The sequence below is a fragment of the Podarcis vaucheri genome, assembly GCF_965113315.1.
Source record: "Podarcis vaucheri genome assembly, chromosome: 10".
NCBI lineage: Eukaryota > Metazoa > Chordata > Lepidosauria > Squamata > Lacertidae > Podarcis > Podarcis vaucheri.
In genome coordinates, this window is record NC_138748.1 from 37,331,802 (window position 1) to 37,349,663 (window position 17,862).

General features: G+C 39.0%; 1 protein-coding gene across 15 annotated transcripts in view; it reads right to left on the reverse strand.

The window, feature by feature from the left end:
• Positions 1-8,911: 8,911 nt before the first annotated feature.
• The window catches only part of ATP2B1 (ATPase plasma membrane Ca2+ transporting 1), a 72,738-nt gene continuing 63,787 nt past the window's right edge, over positions 8,912-17,862 (reverse strand). For 9 of the 15 annotated variants that reach the window (XM_082240964.1, XM_082240965.1, XM_082240951.1 and 6 more), the window contains 4 exons: positions 17,317-17,424; positions 16,419-16,601; positions 16,015-16,173; positions 8,912-12,228 (listed from right to left, as the gene is read on the reverse strand). In XM_082240964.1, coding sequence (XP_082097090.1) covers positions 11,914-12,228; positions 16,015-16,173; positions 16,419-16,601; positions 17,317-17,424 — 765 coding nt within the window. In that variant the 3' untranslated portion in view covers positions 8,912-11,913. Of the gene's footprint in view, positions 12,229-15,929; positions 16,174-16,418; positions 16,602-17,316; positions 17,425-17,862 lie in introns of all 15 variants that reach the window. The other 6 variants (XM_082240952.1, XM_082240957.1, XM_082240953.1 and 3 more) reach the window with 4 other exon arrangements.

A 17,862-nucleotide genomic window follows, 5' to 3' on the forward strand; every position in this document is an offset into this window, starting at 1 on the left:
CTGTCCTGGAATATCGCGGGCTGGCACGCCAAGAAAAATAATCAACAATTTTTGTGTTACCTTAAGCAATTTGACATCATCTTCCTTCAGGAGACATGGCAGAATGACCCTATATTTCTTAATGGGTATAACTGCCACTACCTGCCTGCCTCTCCATCTCAAAGGGGCGGCAGATCTAGTGGTGGCCTAGCTTGCTTCATTTCCACGGAGCTAGCGCACTCCCTAACAGCCCTACCCAGCTGCAACTCTTTAGCAACAGCCGCCCTACTTAGCTTCAAGAGAACTATTCTCTTGCTGGTCAATGTCTATATCCCCCCAGGCCAAAAAAAACCCGTTGTTAAGGCTACATGGGCTGAGCTAGAGGCGTTTTTAGAGCCACTCGAATCTATTTACCCGTCTGCCCTGACCATTGTGTGTGGAGATTTCAACGCTCGTATAGGGACAGATGACAACAGTCTACACACTCATTTCAACCAATTTTTGGACACTGAAGAACAGACGGATATTGGCGCGACACGTCTGTCCAAAGATAGTAGAAGTAATTTCCCAGGTCTCTGCTTAGTGCAGGCTGCTAGACGGAGGGAACTGCTGATATTAAACGGCAATATAGAGGGGGACCGCCCCGGGGAATATACCCATTTCTCCAAGGCTGGGGGAAGTGTTATAGACTATATCTTAATCTCAAGATTTGCTCACAGCTTTATAAGGAAGTTTCAAGTGGGCCATAATACTCTGAGTGATCACCTACCTCTAATTTTAGAGCTTGTAGGCGGGCCTTTTGACTATTCTATTGCCGAGCCACAATATATACCTTCTGTAAATTTGGATATACCAGCCCCCAAAAGACTCAAATGGTCCCCAATATTGAATGAAAACCTAACCCTCCTTCTTCAGTCAGTGGAGTTAAAGCTTATTCGCTCCGCTATTGTATCAGGAAATTCAGCAGCTGCGATTATGGAACGCTTTAAATTACTCTTGGAAAGATTGAAACCCCATTTAACAACAGTGATACATAGCTCCGCTACAAAGAGGGCAAAGGACGGAGCTAGCTGGTTTGACCTGGAGTGCAGGCAAACAAGGAGACAAATGAGAACAGCCTACCGGAGATACAGGAAATCAGGGACTGCTCTCCTACTCAACGCTTATATTTATCTGAGACGGTCGTATAAACAATTATTAAGGAGAAAGAAACTGGAAGCTGAAAGAGCCGCATGGCACAGGTTGGTTAAGGCATCGCACGAGAAAGATACTACTTGCTTTTGGCGAACCATATCTGGTCTACTGGACCAGGAGCGCACTAATTCCATCTGTACAGTGGAACCAATGGAGTGGTTGCGCCATTTTCAATCTTTGTTCTATGACCAGGAAGCCCAACATTACAAACTATGCATTCAACTGGAGGACCTACCTCATTGGCCAGCAGTAACTTCGAAGGAAGTTGAGAACTTAATTGTACAATTAAAGAACAACAAGGCCCCAGGGAATGATTACATCCCTGCCGAACTTCTGAAGTCCAACATTGGCTGGTGGGCCCCCCTGCTGGCGTCTTTATTTTCTTGGATCGACTCAACGGGTTTACTCCCAGATGGTTGGACTGAGGCAATAATTATCCCAATCTACAAAAAAGGTCCCATGACAGATCCGGCGAGTTATAGACCAATCAGCCTTCTGCCTATACTCAGCAAACTATATGCCAAACATCTTTATACCAAGCTAACTAGCTGGCTGGAAACTGAAGCTATTCTAGCGGAAGAGCAAGCGGGTTTCAGGCAAGGCAGATCCACCATAGACCATTGCTTCACCCTAGCCTATTTAATTGACAAATATGCCAAAAAATCCCGTGGGGTGTTATATGCAGCCTTTATTGATCTAAAGGCTGCTTTCGATTCAATTCCACGTGTAAGACTCTGGGATAAATTGAGCACCTCTAGCATAGACAAAAGACTATTATTTCTGATCAGCTGTTTATACAAAGACACCACTATGCATTATTTTTAACTTACCGGTATATGTAATGAAATGGGACAATAGCACCCTCTGTTTCAGTATTTCTAAATTATAATTTCTGAGAGATCCAACAGAATTTGAAAATGTACTGACAAAAGGAACAAAAGCAACAACTTCTAAGTAAAGATGTAAGATATGTATGAATATAGATACAAATTATGTGTATCAAAGTAACAGCAAAAATGAGACAAAATATTCTGAACGAATACGGCAACCAGTGCCACAGCAGACATTATGCACGTTTAAAAGAAAGTTTCCTTAAACTGTTATTTAAACACCTGCGTACTTTAGTCACACGATATAATTTTGCAGTTAATCTTTGTTACTACAACTTCTGTTACTACGTTTTTTTAGTTGTGTACCAAAATAGAGATATTTGGAAATTAAACTAAATTGGTAACAGGGTACAAATCTGCAAAATATCCCTTAATAAACATATTTGGATATGTCAAAGATATAGTAGGATTAGTGGATGCAGAGCAAGTCAATATACTTGCAATAAATATACATTTAATCATCTGTTACAATTAGAAGAAATAATTTATTCTCAAGGTGGGTAAGTAAGTAGATTATAAGAATTTGGAAACTGGTCCACAGGGTAAAGTTAACATTGGAAGGGTACTTGAAGGTAAACAGACTGCTTCATTTTTACTAGTGTAAATACTAATCAGATATTCATCCATACAGGCTATTGGAAACAAGTTAGTGATTTATAGAATAATTCGTTTGCTCAGCAGTTTTTATGGTTCCTTTTACGTTCCTTTTGTTGTTGTTGTAAAAACTAATTATGCATACTTGAAAACTTTTTTTATACTTGTATGTTATACCAATAAAAAACCCCACTAATTTGAATAAAGATGTAAGGTTTATGTTATTTAAAATCTAGGTTTAAAAATAAAGTTCTCCTGAATTAATATCCATGTTTTCCCCCTTCAACATGCTCCCACATTTCTGAGAGATGAAAATTTTCAAGGGTAATACTACAGTATTTTGTTTCCTTTGGATGAGAATGCGCTAGAGACTTGGGGCAATGTTATTGTTTGTTTTATTTACTAATCTACAGGACGAGCATATCAGAAACACACAACAAGTAGCTAATCTTCTAGCCCTACGAAAGGTTTTCAGAGCATGCCCTTGCATTCAAAATCGCTTCACTTTTAGCCAGTTTATAGCTCCTTTCTCCCCAAATGTAAAATTGCAGCAACTTGTTTCAAAGTTTTTTTCCTATCTCTTCTCCAACCAGGTTGGTGAGTATTTGCATTATGTCATTTGGGTTGTATTCATGGAACATCATTTGCCATCAGACAAAGGATAAGATCCCCATATCCATAATACAGCTATGTCCATATATGAAATACAGGACAAGGAAGAACTGCACTTAAACCAAATGATAAATGACCTGGGAAAGAAAATAAAGAGAATCTTTAACAAGAGGAAGAGTAGAATGTAAGCATAAAACTGCCAGTGTCTTCTCTAAAGTGTGCTGCAATAGAGAGAGCAGTTTCAAAATGCTTCAGAAAGTGATCAAGGGGGTTGAGCAACAGCCCCATGAGGAACGATTACAACATTTGGAAATTGCTCTCTAAAACTTAGTAGAAGTGCCAATTATCCAAATAAGTTGGATTGCGCCATATGAACGGGGCCACAATTGTTAGTATTGTTAATACCTGCCTTCTTCAAGATTCTTTCTCTTTCTCTCACATCGTGATTTCTGTTTCTGCGCCCTTCCCTTGCCACCCTCAATTCCAAGGCAAATATTCAACATTTCCCCATCCCCCCATCTTCAATAATCCCAAACACATGCACATAACAGAGTGCATCCTGTCCTGCTATATACACACATCCCAACAGATCCCAAACTTGTCAGAGAGTAGCTCCTAAGTACGTGCTACCGATTTGGTTCAGAGGAGATTAATAGTAGAAACCGCCAACATGGTGCCCCCTCCGGAAGTTGTGAGCTACACCACCAGTCACTCCCAAGCATTGGTCATGCAGGCCGGGACTGATGGGAATTGTAATTCACAACATCTGGAAGGCACCATGTTGGCCACCGTTTCTGTAGCACAAATGTAGGCAATGTCTAGGAAACCTAAGGCCAGGTGCCAATATTTCCCAGTGTCTAGGGACAGAGATGCACATCCATGAATTTGGCAGCTGGTGTTGACTGAACCTGACTTTGACAGGGCAAAAAACACTGAGGATGATTGCTTTTAAACTCATGGAAGTTAGGTTTAGTTAGTGCAGTGTAATGGTTAAGGTGTTGGACTATGACCCGGGAAACCAAGGTTTGAATCCCCACTGGGTGACCTTGGGCCAGTCACTGCCTACGCCAACAGGTGCAGGTAACTCACTGGAACTCGCTGATCCCCAATTATAATGGGGATTGCAATTGTTCCCCATGAACAAGGAATTCCCAGGAATTGTGGGTCATAAGCTCACATTAAGTCCCTGCCCTGCCAGGATTGAAATGGGGAGGTGGAGCATGTAACACCTTACACAGTTGGTGGTATGAACTACTCTTGGCCACTGATCAAAGAGGAGTAAATCACCCACACTCTCAGAATGTTTCCAGTTTTGCTTAAAATCTGTTACCTGTCTAGCCTACAAATGTTTAAAATTAGCTGACAAGTCCAAACATCGACCCTCCAGGTTCAAGCATCTGTAAAGTTACTAGATGTTGCTGGTGAGCAGCTACACCACCTAAGTGTATTGTGTCCAATTCATGGCTGTGCAAGACCAATTTATAGGTGACTATCATACACATAACCTGGAGCATCAAAGTAAACCACTGATGCTTTTTTTGTAATTAGCAGAACGATTCTGCAAAACAAGAATATGCCTAAGATGTGAAATTATTCTAAGAGCTGGAGAAGAATGGTTATTAGCAAAGCCATATAAAAATAAACATGGTTTTCACCTGAACAGAAATATGAACGCACCTGCCCACACTTAGCTGGAATCTTCTTATAAAGACAAGATTAATGATGGCCAAGTATGGTGGTTTGATGAAATATATGAAATTCCAAGGCAAATAATTAAGAGTTCTGGGTAACAAAAGTACACAAAACAGAAGTGGCATGTTTCAAGAGGGACTATTAAAGGGAAAGCATAATATCTTACTAAAAATAATAAATAAGGCAATGGCTATGCTAAGTGAAAATAACATTCATTGATCAAATTCATTTGGACCCTAAATTTAACACAAACAATTTTAACATAGGATTCACAGTAAATACAAGTGGGTCCAGCAAGGAAGTCTTCTAGTGTAGAATTTTACTTTTTAAAGGTTCCAACCACACAGGCCCCTTTCCAAGATACTCCATTCCACCACCACCCCTCCAATAGCCAGCATTCTGTGGCCACAGCATGCTCAGACCTCATTAGGGATGGACGAATCTGCCAATTTAGGTTTCTCTCAGTTTCTCATTTCCCCCCATCTCAGATTCAGTTCTCCACATTTCCACAGCCATTTCTGAATTTTCTTTTTTAAAAAAATCTTCACAAAAATTCAATAATTCAGAACACATTTCTGCAACAATTTCACCTTGTAAATGCTGTACGTTGCTTTCGCTAAAGTCTGCATGATACACACATTATTTGGCTGTAGAACTACATTGTAAAAATCAGAGAAATGCAAATTTCAAAGGACGGCTTCACAACCTAGTGCGGAAAGTACAAATTAGGTAGTTTCTCATTAAAATGCAAACAAAATTGAATTTCTAACCCTAACCCTCACTGCACTGTTTGGGTTTTGTTTTGCTTTTTTGGGGTCTCCTCGGGGTTTCTCAAGTATTTTGCTTCCCCCGCCACCTTGTTTATAGCCCCTCTTCCGCATGAATTATCTGCAAAAACGATTCACACTCTGAGAATGAGTTTGCTATTGGTAGATAAAATGGCTTACATTATAAAGTGTCCTACGCTTCCTGCAAGGATCACTTCTGCTAACGGACGAATATAAGATACAACCAATTTCCACCCAATCCTTCTCAGTGACAGCCCCCCTCAATGAACCATTACAAGAGGGTTTCCTGGTCCTTAGGAGAAGCAGTGTGAAAGCATGAGATGCCTCATGGGAAGGAAGCAGAAATGCCCCAGTGAATGAAATTCTTTGGAACCAAGGCAATAGTTACAAATTTATATACCATAAGTGGGGTCGACGCTTACTGCTGTTTTAGACATAGTTTAGGTGTCTAAAGTTCAATGGGCATGTCTAATGAGTTTATCTCATACTGATGTTAAGGGAACTAAATCTGAGAGATTTTAGAATATGATGCCACGGGAGACAAGGATCATTCCGTCAGCCGAGGCCTTAAAATCGTAGACTAACTGCAAACATTGATACAGTCAACGAATGTAAGATTACCTGCAAGACTGCCTGCCCCCATATACACCTGTAAGAAATTCTGTTTGGGGTGAACTATCGTATGACAATGACTCCAAAACAGGCATTTCCTTCTGTTGTTCCTGTACTAGGGATAGCTTCCCTCTGCCGTATGTGAAGCAACAACCAATATTGTGGGATATTGCCCACATGTGGCCCAGATATATAGGAAGAGGCACTAAGCCAAGGTTACAAGAGTTTAGAATCATATCCTCCAACATTGCAGAAGGTTGGACTAGATGACCCCACCAGGTCCTTTCAACTCTACTGTTCTGTGATTCTCCAATAGTTTTATTTCAAAGTGTGAGTAATTCACATGAACAGAATATGTCTGTAGCTGTGATGCTCTGCATTGTGGCCTGTAGTGTTTTATTTGCAAATTACTTAAGCTACTACAAAAAAGCAAGAATGTGGTTTCAGAGAAAATACACTGCTGATTTTGAGGCTGAATTTTTATTTTTAAAAATTCATGACAAATTAAGCAGCTTATGTGAGACTTTTACTGGATTAATGATACTTGGATAAATTCTATCTGTTATGATCCTAAATCAGACTTCCTCAACCTCAGCCCTTGATGTTTTTGGCCTACAACTCCCATGATCCCTAGCTAGCAGGACCAGTGGTCAGGGATGATGGGAACTGTAATTTCAAAACATCTGGAGGGCCAAGGTTGAGGAAGCCTGTCCTAAATCAAAGACTAGTTGTCTATGAAAAGTGCTAGAATTTCTAAACACTGCAAAAAAAGAACAAGAGGAAAAATGATCACCTTATGGAGAAAACACAAATGAGGTCAATGCAGAGACAACTGAGTGAAAGTTGTCATGAGTTTTACCCTTTTCTATTGGAACTACCTTATAGTCTTAAAGTACACAATTAGTTTTCCTCTTTATTCACAAAGAAAAGCAATTCAGCTGCAGAAAAGAATTCTGCTGAAAAACCAAGGGACAGTGATCTAAATTAGTCATTACTGGAGCCCACAGGTGTCATATCACTATAAGTTCATTTTGCATGACATATTTACAATAGTTAAACTACTCGGCTGGAGAAATCCAACTTCTTGTCTGCTGAGCAAATGGATATTGTAACCATATCCACGTAGCTCACCTGTGCTGGAGGAGTCTTCTAATTTCTATTCCAATTATGGTGCAGCAGAAGAATTCTTGTATGGGGACATACCTGGAAAAATGAGCTGCCTATGTTCTAAGTTCCTAGAATGTCAATTTGACCCTTTCAGCATGAGACATGTGCAACAACTTTCATCAAGTTCAATTAGTTCTGGTGCTAAACCTGAATCGGAGGCTTCACCAGATTTTCTGGGTCTAACATTATGTGGATTGAGTTCTCCAACCAACTCACAAAAGAATAAAATATTTACATAAAATTTGAATACGCTGTGCGTGAGATGCAAATTTGTGTCTTGTTTTGTGAGAGGAGTGGAGAGCCCAAACATAAATCTGTGGTAACTTCTGTGCTAAAATGTTTGACGGAATGTGAACAGGTGAAACTTTCCTCACAATTCTATTTCCATACTAGTAAATGCTTAACCTGTTGAATTATGGCCTGCCAAACAGCTGTTAAAAGCATAATAATTTACCTCTGATGCCAACCATAAACCAAAGCCTAGGCTGCAATCCTGTACCTGAAAATCCTTTACCTGAAAATAAGCCCATGAAACACAGAGACGTACTTATGTGAATATATGTGTACTGTACCATTGTACTGTAGGATCAACTATGCAGTGAATTCTGGGCTGCTTTGGGAGAAGTGTAATGAAATAAATGAGTGAGTGTGTGAGTGCCTGGTGGTTTAGCTAAGTAGGAGATAGGCCCAAGCAACTTTGCAAAGTTTTCACATTTTGCACTTTCCGTAGGGTGAGTAGAGATTATTTAACAGCCACAGTAGTATTTGCAGAAAATCGCTTATTTTGAGTACCTGATGTCTCACGAACTCACCCCAGCAAAACTGCATCCTGGTTGAAAGGGGGGGAAGGAATGGCTAACTACACAGATTCAGAGGACTATGAGTATGAGACAGAAGCAGGAAAAATGCAGTAAAGGAGAGGAAAAACAGCAGCTCTTTAGGACTCTAGGAATCCTCCTATTGCCTATCCAAACAACTCGCTTGTTAGTCATAGCTCTGTCTTCACTCATAAGCTAAAACACTGAAAGGCAGCAGCAGCCAGGCTGGTTCATCTCACAGAAATCACTAAGTACTTACTTACTTTGTAAACTTTCTTTGTAGAAGAGCTAGAGACTTGATAAAAAAGAAAGTTGTACACCAGTAACCTCTTTGCCTGTCTTGTGGTGGGCCTGAATGTGGCTCCATTATTTAGTCAGCATTCATAAGTCATTAAAAAACTTCTGCAAACAGAAATTCTGTACAAGTTTCCATATTATAAAAATAACACAGTACACATCACACACAACTCTTAAGAAATAGATGCAAAGCTGGTTGCTTATTTAGAATAAAGTTATATATTTCAAATAAAATAAATACTTTCAAAAATTTCAGTCCCCATCCAGAGACAGATAAACAGCACATTTATTTATTTAAGTTACATTGAGCAAGCTAAAAAAAGCCTTACAACCAGAGAAAGCAATGTGGGGCTCAGCAGTTGAAAAGCGGCAACGATAGTTTGATAACTAACATGTTATGGTATGTTGCTTTCACAGTAGTAACGTTATTGAACAAGTAGTCCCAATTTCAGATTACACTTACACTTGCTATAAGACTCAATGTACTGTTGGTCAACAGGATCAAAATGGTTAATTTGTACACAAAGTCTACATTTCCTCAAAAAAAGGTCTGAAATGTATAATTCACAGTAGATTTTTGGACAGTAGAGTGCAATCATGACTACCATTCAGACAGAAAAAACCCCAGGATTGTGTTCAAATAGCAAGATAAAAATGTAACAAGTACTATTACATTGAATCTCAACAGTTAAATTTCACCTATCTATATCTGTTGTAGGAACACTCTCCTCCTGGTTACAAGATTGTCCCCTTCCCAAACTGTATTTCCTCTCCACTTATAAGAAGGAACCTCTGGAATAGCTGTTACATAAAAGTACAAATGCAGTATGACTATATAGTGAATTTTCCAGAAGGGACTAGGAGAATCCATTCATGAAATTTGAATGAGTGGTTGACAGTGGGATACAATGTGCAAAACCTTAAGGATGGCTATATATGCCCACTGAAGAGAGTTGGTTTGATACCAAAATCCTAAATATTTTACTTGAACCTTTGTACATCATTTCATTGAAAAACTGAAACAATATGCATTTGATTCAGGCATTACCTCCCCAGTATGATGTCAACTCAAGCACTCTTAAGTGTAGCCATTTCATTCTCGAGTTGTTTAATTCTGCACACTACATATATGGTGCATTCTCTTCTCTTTACCTTGTTAGGTTAGCTTCCCCAGAACTACTCTCCTCCAACTAGGTCAAAGCACCACCTACCATCAGAGCTGATGCATGCCAGGTTCCCTTATGAGAAAGGCACAGCTCTTACAAAAGGATTTAAAAACAGATCGCTTTGAAGAGTGAAACCTGGGCGCCTTCAGCCATGACTCAGAACATACAAAGAGCTACTGTCAAGGGCCCTGTTTCACTTTCCCACTCAGCAGTACTTTCATCAAACTACTTATCTGAGTTATTTATTCTTCTCCTCTTTGTTTGGCTTCACTGGCAAAAGAAAAAAAAAAGGTATCCAAGACGTGCAGGAGGAGAAAATGCTTTAGATGCAGAAAAGAAATCCCAAAAGGAGGAGCAGATTGTTACAAAACATTGCTTTTAGAAAAATCCAGCTTTCAGAGGCTCAAGTGTATGTTTTCCAGCTTCTTGCTACCTGTACTATTTTTGGCCCCCCAAAAAACTGCTTTATAAGGATAGTCAATACTTGCCATCTGACTTTATTTCCAAGAATTCTGGTTTTCTTTTTTAAGTAGTCATGGGTAACCTTATAGGAGAACACATTTTGCTGCCAATATTTAGACCTTTAAGCCTTGAGAAGATATCCAGCCTGATTCACAAATCTCATTTGTTGCACCAATGAGAACAGTGAGTGATATTCAGCACTGCACCAGTGAACATGAGACAGGGCTTCCCCTTCCCTTGTAGCCACCTCCCATGCCCCCTCAAGCTGCTCCACTGGGACCCCTAATCCTATGGGGCAGATTCTGGGGGCATGCAGGGGGAGGAGAGAATGGTGAAGTTTCAAGTCCTATCGCACAAGCAAGACTCACTTGCAAAAGCGGACTGACACTGTTGGATATCACCCAGTGTATTTTTTTTGAAAAACTTTCATCAACTTCATTCTCAGCGAAGCCACCAAAATCTATTAAAAAAACAACAATTTGTAAAGATGCTGAATCCTGTAAAAAACATTGCCGCATATTTATTTTAACAAAAGGGCCGATTTATTTATTTTTTTACAAATGAATTTCAAAACAAAAAGAAAACATTTATGCTACCTACTCATGACTTTCCAAATGCCAGCAGCCCTCATGCTGTAAAGATACTAAAGATCAGAAAAAATAAACAGCTTCACTCACAGTTCACCAAGACAGCACTAAGCTACTGTGTTTAGACAAAAACAAAAAGGACTAAGGTTCTGATGTATTTTGATTTAATCCATTTTGCCTGAGATAACAAAAGTATTTCAAGCAACTTCCATCACATTGTCCTGCATTAAACAATCCTCTACTAAATTCTGAACAGAAGTTATTCAGTAAGTTTCTCAATTTTTAAATTTTTACAGTTGCTTCAAAACCGTTAAGTAGTAAATGTTTAAGAAACTAATTAGGACAGAGGCCATAACTTCATCAGAACACCACTGCTCATGGTTTTTTTCCTGTTTTTTGTTTTTACAAAGCATTAGTGTTACCTATTTGGCTATTAGTAGTAGCAATTTTATCTACAATATTTAACAAGGTAAGTTGCAGGCAAAAATTTAGTAGTTTCAATAGAAACACCCTTTCCTGAAAATACAGCAGTATTTGATGGACTAATATTTTCTGCATCATTTATAAGGAAGCTTCCCATCTATGAACAGGAACAAAAAAGTATCTACAAACCTTGTAAACAGATCTGTATCATTTATAAACATAAATAATCCAAATTATTAACAGCCAACAGCAGAAATGAAAAATCATCATCAATTCAGTGATCCAGAGCTCCCTTGCCCTTTCCTAGACCTCTCCTCAAAAAGGAACAAGAAACGAAAGCTCCGCTAAGACATTCTTAAGGGCCATTTTTAAGTACAGCTGATGATCCACAGGTCACTTAAACCAAGTTACTGTTTATCTGTCAGAGTTCATTATTACTCCCACCCCCAAAAAAGCACCCTCAAGTCTGGCAGAAAGCTTTTTTTAAAAAAATAAATCTACATTCGTACAAGTATATCTTCTTGTTGAAGTCCAAGACAAGAATACCATCTTGCCCATCTCAGTGAGTGAGAAGACCCAGTTTCAATTTGTTTCTTTACAATGCAGCTAATGTATTAACGTTCGGCTTACAATCAGAGTGATGTTTCCAAACTATGTAGTGGGCTCCCTGGGGATGAAGAGGTAGCAGACTTGTTCAAGTCTGTTGTAAGATGAATTCCACTGTCAACCGCATTGTTATTTTTGTTGGGAGAGGGTGGAAGAGGAGTGGAGTTTCGTTTCGTTGGAGCATCATCTTCAGCATCAGTATCATCAATAAGGGGAATATGAGTCTCAGAATCTTCTATGCTAAACTCCGGATGCGTCATAAAATTGTGGATCGAACTTCGTGTCTCAGGTTTTTCTAATCCTTCATATAAGGAACTACGAAATGCATTCACCACTCGGATCTGCAAGGATGAAAAACGTAAATGTCAGTATACAGCAGATTGTTCTAAAGGGAATACGGTTTTTATGGGTTTGAATCCACAGACAGCTAGACATGAGTGAACTGAATTTGTATGTAATGCAGTGGAACTTGCAATAGACTGTGAAAATAAAAATAAAAATGGAAGAGCATTTCAGGAGAGCACTGCCAGGCTTCAGTAGGAATAAAAATGTCAAGTGCCCTGTAAAAAATGCAAAACCCTACAAAGCTGAACTGGTGCTGCACTTATAAATTAAACATAGGCTAAGCGATAAATATATATATATATATTAAGCCAATCTGAAAAATCTACTCCAATTTAAATGAGTAAAACATTAGACTTCTGAAACCATAAATATGGCAGGAATTTTGGAAGTTACTTTTCAATCATGCTGGGAATTATGGTGTCTCCTGGATTTATGGAGTGTCCAAGTATGAATGTCAATAGTAAGCAGTGTCAAAATTGCTGACATTCTTTCTAATATCAAGAAAGGAAAAAAAACCTTTACAAATGTAAATATTTGAGTATATACCACACAGAACACTTGCATAGTCATTTGTATCACAGTTTGCAGAATCAAGAAGAAATACAAATATAAATACTATAAAATACTATCTGTAAGAGGCAGTTATTTGTTCCCCCACACATCATGTATTTCAACCATATTATATACACACAAGCATTACAGTCACATTCAAATGACACCAGAACATATGAAACAGCTGGTCCATGATTTATGAATACAGATTTTAACCTTCGTAAACTCTATAGTGTAATTGTCTTCCAAACAACTGAAAAGGGCAGTGATAAAAGACCTCCAATATTTTTTGGAGCTCATTTTGTTTTACAGTGAAAAGGCTACAGCGAAAAGAATTTGTACATCTCAGTTTGTCAACTGAAGTTTAATACTGTGAACAGCTATGAATGTAATGCTATCTTCTAAATCGTAATCCCATTATGACATTTCATATTATAACTTTTCTGCTATGAAAATAAACCATCTGATCCTATTCCAAATAGTACCTTTGCAAAACTGAGAATCTGTGTTATAAAATGACTGGTGTTTTCACTTGTACTGCACATAACTTTGACATTTATGAAAACATCCTCATTACAAATGGAATGCCAGAACACACATTCTTTAGTCAGAATACATATAGAACCAAGGGGCAAGATTCTATTTTAAACATAAGCAATTTTTAAAATCCATAACAACTTCTTTTTAGTAGGATTATAGATTTTTGAAGCATCACCTCCTTAGCTATAACCAAATGCTAGGTCAAAATGTGTCAGACAACTTATGCGAAAATAATGTTTACATGATCTATTCACATTATCAATTTGTTTCAGGGAAGGGACTTGTGCAAGTTTCCTCCTCAATGTTTATATTCTAATCTTGTGATATGCCTGTTCATAGAAGAATCTCATACCCCAGTCGGCCCACCCTCTATGTTGCACTAAAATTCTGCATTTCCAACACAACAAGGTTTCCTTTGCTATCAGAAGAAAAGTAAGTCCAAGGAAAAAAAATCTTGAGCTAATGCATCAAAACTACTAGGCAGAAGTCAACTGCAGACCATTTTAAAAGATCTATATTGGAAAGAGGTGTTACCTTTCAATACATGAACAGCAGCAAGCATGTTGTGTACATGTGAGTTTGCATGCATTTTTATTCCTGGACTTCTGTATCAGTATTCATATAGGGCTAAGCAGCATGTGGAGGCCAAAAGACTACCAAATTGATTTAGACTGGTCTACTGGGAAAGACAAGGCACCCCATTCACAGAAAGGACATCATCACCAAACTATCAATAGGAAGCAACAGAAATAATTGCTCACCCCTACACTTTCAGTATTATGGACACTATTGGAAATACCATTTGTACTTATTTTTTAAATATCTGATGTCAGTCAAATATTTCATGTACTTTCTATAAGTTTGACATTTGAAACATACTGAAATTCAAGCACATAAAACTCTTGGACCGGGATCCAAAAACATACAAATCTCACAACATCAAGACAATAGCTGCAGACAAAGAAAACTTCCTCTTACTACAAGAGTTTGCAAACAAGCCTGTGGGGCCTTTCCATTTCTATCGGTATCATCCCTCTTTCATGCCACTCAAATAGTTCATGAGAAGCAGTATTTCTAAGAAAGATTTCTCAGGTCACTGTCAACGTAATGAGGCACCTTTGTTATTTTGAAAACAAAAAACCCACCAGGCACTTTCATTATTTTTTTTTTTTTGGGGGGGAGAACACCCACTTTTCCATTTGCAAGTATTTTTCAAAGTTGGCTAGAGATTGTGCTTACACATGCTTGAGGTATTTTGACTCAAGTATTTAAAGTTCTAAGTTACGTCCTTTCCATCTTAAAGTATTACTAATTTTAGAGGGCAGTTAGCACATACAATGGCAATATTGTGGGTGAAAAAGGCACAAGAAGAAGAAAGCTGAGGAAGTAACCAAACTGAGGTTTACAAATAGTTGCCAAGATAACCTAGGGGGCAAAATGCATCAAATTACCTGATATAAGTAACAGACTTGAAACAACTAATTTGAATTAATGAAAATATTTAGTTTCAAGTCTCAGTAAGTAACTGAACTCCTACAACTTTGAAGGAAATCCCATGTAAAAGAAAGAATGCAGCAGCTAGACTGGTGGCTGAGAGCGGTGGCCGAGACCATATAACACCGGTCCTGAGAGACCGACATTGGCTCCCAGTGCATTTCCAAGCACAATTCAAAGTGTTAGTGTGGATCTTTAAAGCCCTAAACGGCCTCAGCCCAGTATACCTGAAGGAGCGTCTCCACCCCCATCGTTCAACCTGGACACTGAGGTCCAGCTCCGAGGGCTTTCTGGTGGTTCCCTCACTGAGAGAAGTAACGTTACAAGGAACCAGGCAGAGGGCCTTCTCGGTAGTGGCACCCGCCCTGTGGAACGCCCTCCCATCAGATGTCAAGGAAATAAAAAACTATCTGACTTTTAGAAGATATCTGAAGGCAGCCCTATATCAGGAAATTTTTCATGTCTAATGTTTTACCATTTTTTGTGTGCTGTAAGCCGCCCAGAGTGGCTGGGGAAACCTAGGCAGATGGGCGGTGTATAAATAATATTAATAATTATTATTAAATTACTTAATTTACTCTTACAAAATGATGAACCCTCAATATTTTATGCATGTTATGCCCAACATGGATTTTTAAAGTTGTATTTGCAAATCAAAGTTCTTACTTTCAATATAACTAAGCTAGCTATACTAAAGTTGTAATTGAAGTTTTGTACTTCCCTTTAGCAAGGATATGAAAGCCAGTTACTTACATTTGCCAGCTTTAAACATTTAAATGAACTGTATTGTATATCTTCCTGCAAACAGTCATTCTTGAAGGCATATACTCAAATATTTATAACAGTTTCCTGAATATTTTTTAAACTCCCCTCTGCAAGAATCAAGGCACAATATGTGCAGGCTCACAGCTTTCATTGTAAATCAATAGTTGCAACTGTTCCACCTGTGTTGTAGCCCTCTACGAAAAAAAAAAGGGTTTCGAGGACTCCATTTTGTGAGAAAAAGTATGAAAAGTCTTAACGATGAATTTAAGGACTGAAGAAGAGAATGAAACGTTAGGTGTGTGAATTAGGAAATGTTAATTTCATGCACTTAGGAACACGCACTCACACCCCACAGTAGTAGAAGCAGTAGTAGTAGTAGAAGAAGTAGTAGAGGAAAACACTACATGTGTAGGGGTAGAAATATTTGTTACATCATGATGCTGGCTGGCGATGGAAGGTTGCCGCCTTAGAGCCCCCTGAATAGAAGTTCCACTCTGGAAAGCATTCACTACATCCATCTGCAAGGAATCAGAGATTGTGACAGCTTGCTCAGCAAGAGAGAGAGAGAACAAGAGAAAGGAGCATCCCATCTATAAAACATATAAAAAAGTAAAGAAAAAAAAAGGCACTTTTATAGAGCAGGTAAAGAAGCAAGAGGCGCATTTAGAGATGAAGTAAAGAAGGAATTTGAGGGATTAAAGAGCCAACCATTTGACCACATAGCAAAGAGTTCAGTCACACCATTTATAGCTACCCCCCAACCAATGGCAAGAACAACGGGAAGATTTATAACCCCCTCATCCCTAACCATCTCCTACCTGTTCCAAGACCATACCTGAGTTTGTATCCTGTTTAGGCCCCTAAACCACAATATCTGACCACGCCGCAGTTCTCTTTCAGCATGATCAATCTCCTCTACATCTTCTGCCAACTCTTCTTCTGGAATCTCATCCTTCTGGGTTCCATGACCAGCTTCTTTAAGGAATTTCAAGTGGCTGGTTGGAATTGTTGATATCAACTACAATCATGAGAAAGAAGTTAACAGGCTTGTCAAAGCTAATTATAACACAAGCTGTGCTGAGGAATTCTGGGAATTCCAGATAAACAACTGAGATTTCCCACCCACCGACCACAACATTTACTTGAAACCTTCTTTTCTAACAAAGCAGAACAGACAGTGGCTAACTGGGGTGCAGGGAGATAAAGGAGGCTATGGCAAACAGTAGGTAGAAAGCACAGCAGCAATAGATGCAACCAAGGCTGCTTAGTAACTGACAACTCACAGTAGCAGGAAAAGAGATTGCTGGTTGCATTTAACTGTGCCACTCAGTTGACAACATGGCTTACATCAGGTGAATGGAGACAGAAGCAATTTTTAGTGATTTCCCCCACTTGCACCCCAGTGTGTCCTTCCTAAATATGCTCCAGAGGGTTACCCCAGCCCTTTGCAGCAGGTTTAGGGAGTCAGGGGGGCTGCAGGGAGGAAGACAGAATTGCCAAAAACTTGCTCCACGGAGAGAAGTCTTACCATCAGGTGAGTGACACTGCTAGCAAATTCTTCCTTTCCCTAAGTTCCCTACAAAACTTCAAAGTGGGAGTAATGGAGCAAGTTGCTTATAGGTGGGAAAACCACACTTGCTATAGGAGTATAGGATGTACACACACATATTTTTCCAAACAGAAGCACTGATAATTCCAGCAAGTGAACTGCACAAAAAGCTGTTGCTTCTTACCTGGCCCCAGAGAAGTGTGCCCATTCCTAGAAAAATTGACCAGAGCCATTGTTCTACTGTAAGCTCCGAACAACTGAAAGGTTTTCCTCCAAACTGCACAATGACGATCTGTTAAGAAAAATCACAAATATCACAATTTATTTTTAAAAGTCGGTGATGGCTATGCTGCACCAAATATTTGACCCGTCTATTCCGAAAATAAAACTCTGAGCTATTTTTCTTTTGGATTTTTAGAGCCCCCCAGAAGCTTGCTAGTGCCAATGCATCTGGCCTACTGTTTGTCGCCACCACTGGCATCTTTTGGTAGACAGCTAGGTCACGATTTGTGAAGCCCCTGGGAAACTGTGATGGGGTGATATTTTTATCTCTGCTTCCTGGAATATTATTGTTTAATTATAGTTTTATATTGGTACTTTAATATTTTATATTATTATGTTGGATTGTATGTACATTGCCCTAGGTTTCCTTTGGGAAGATGTGTGGAGGAAAAATGCAATGAAGTAAACAAAGAAATCAATAAAAACTATGCATGTGCATTGTTTGCAT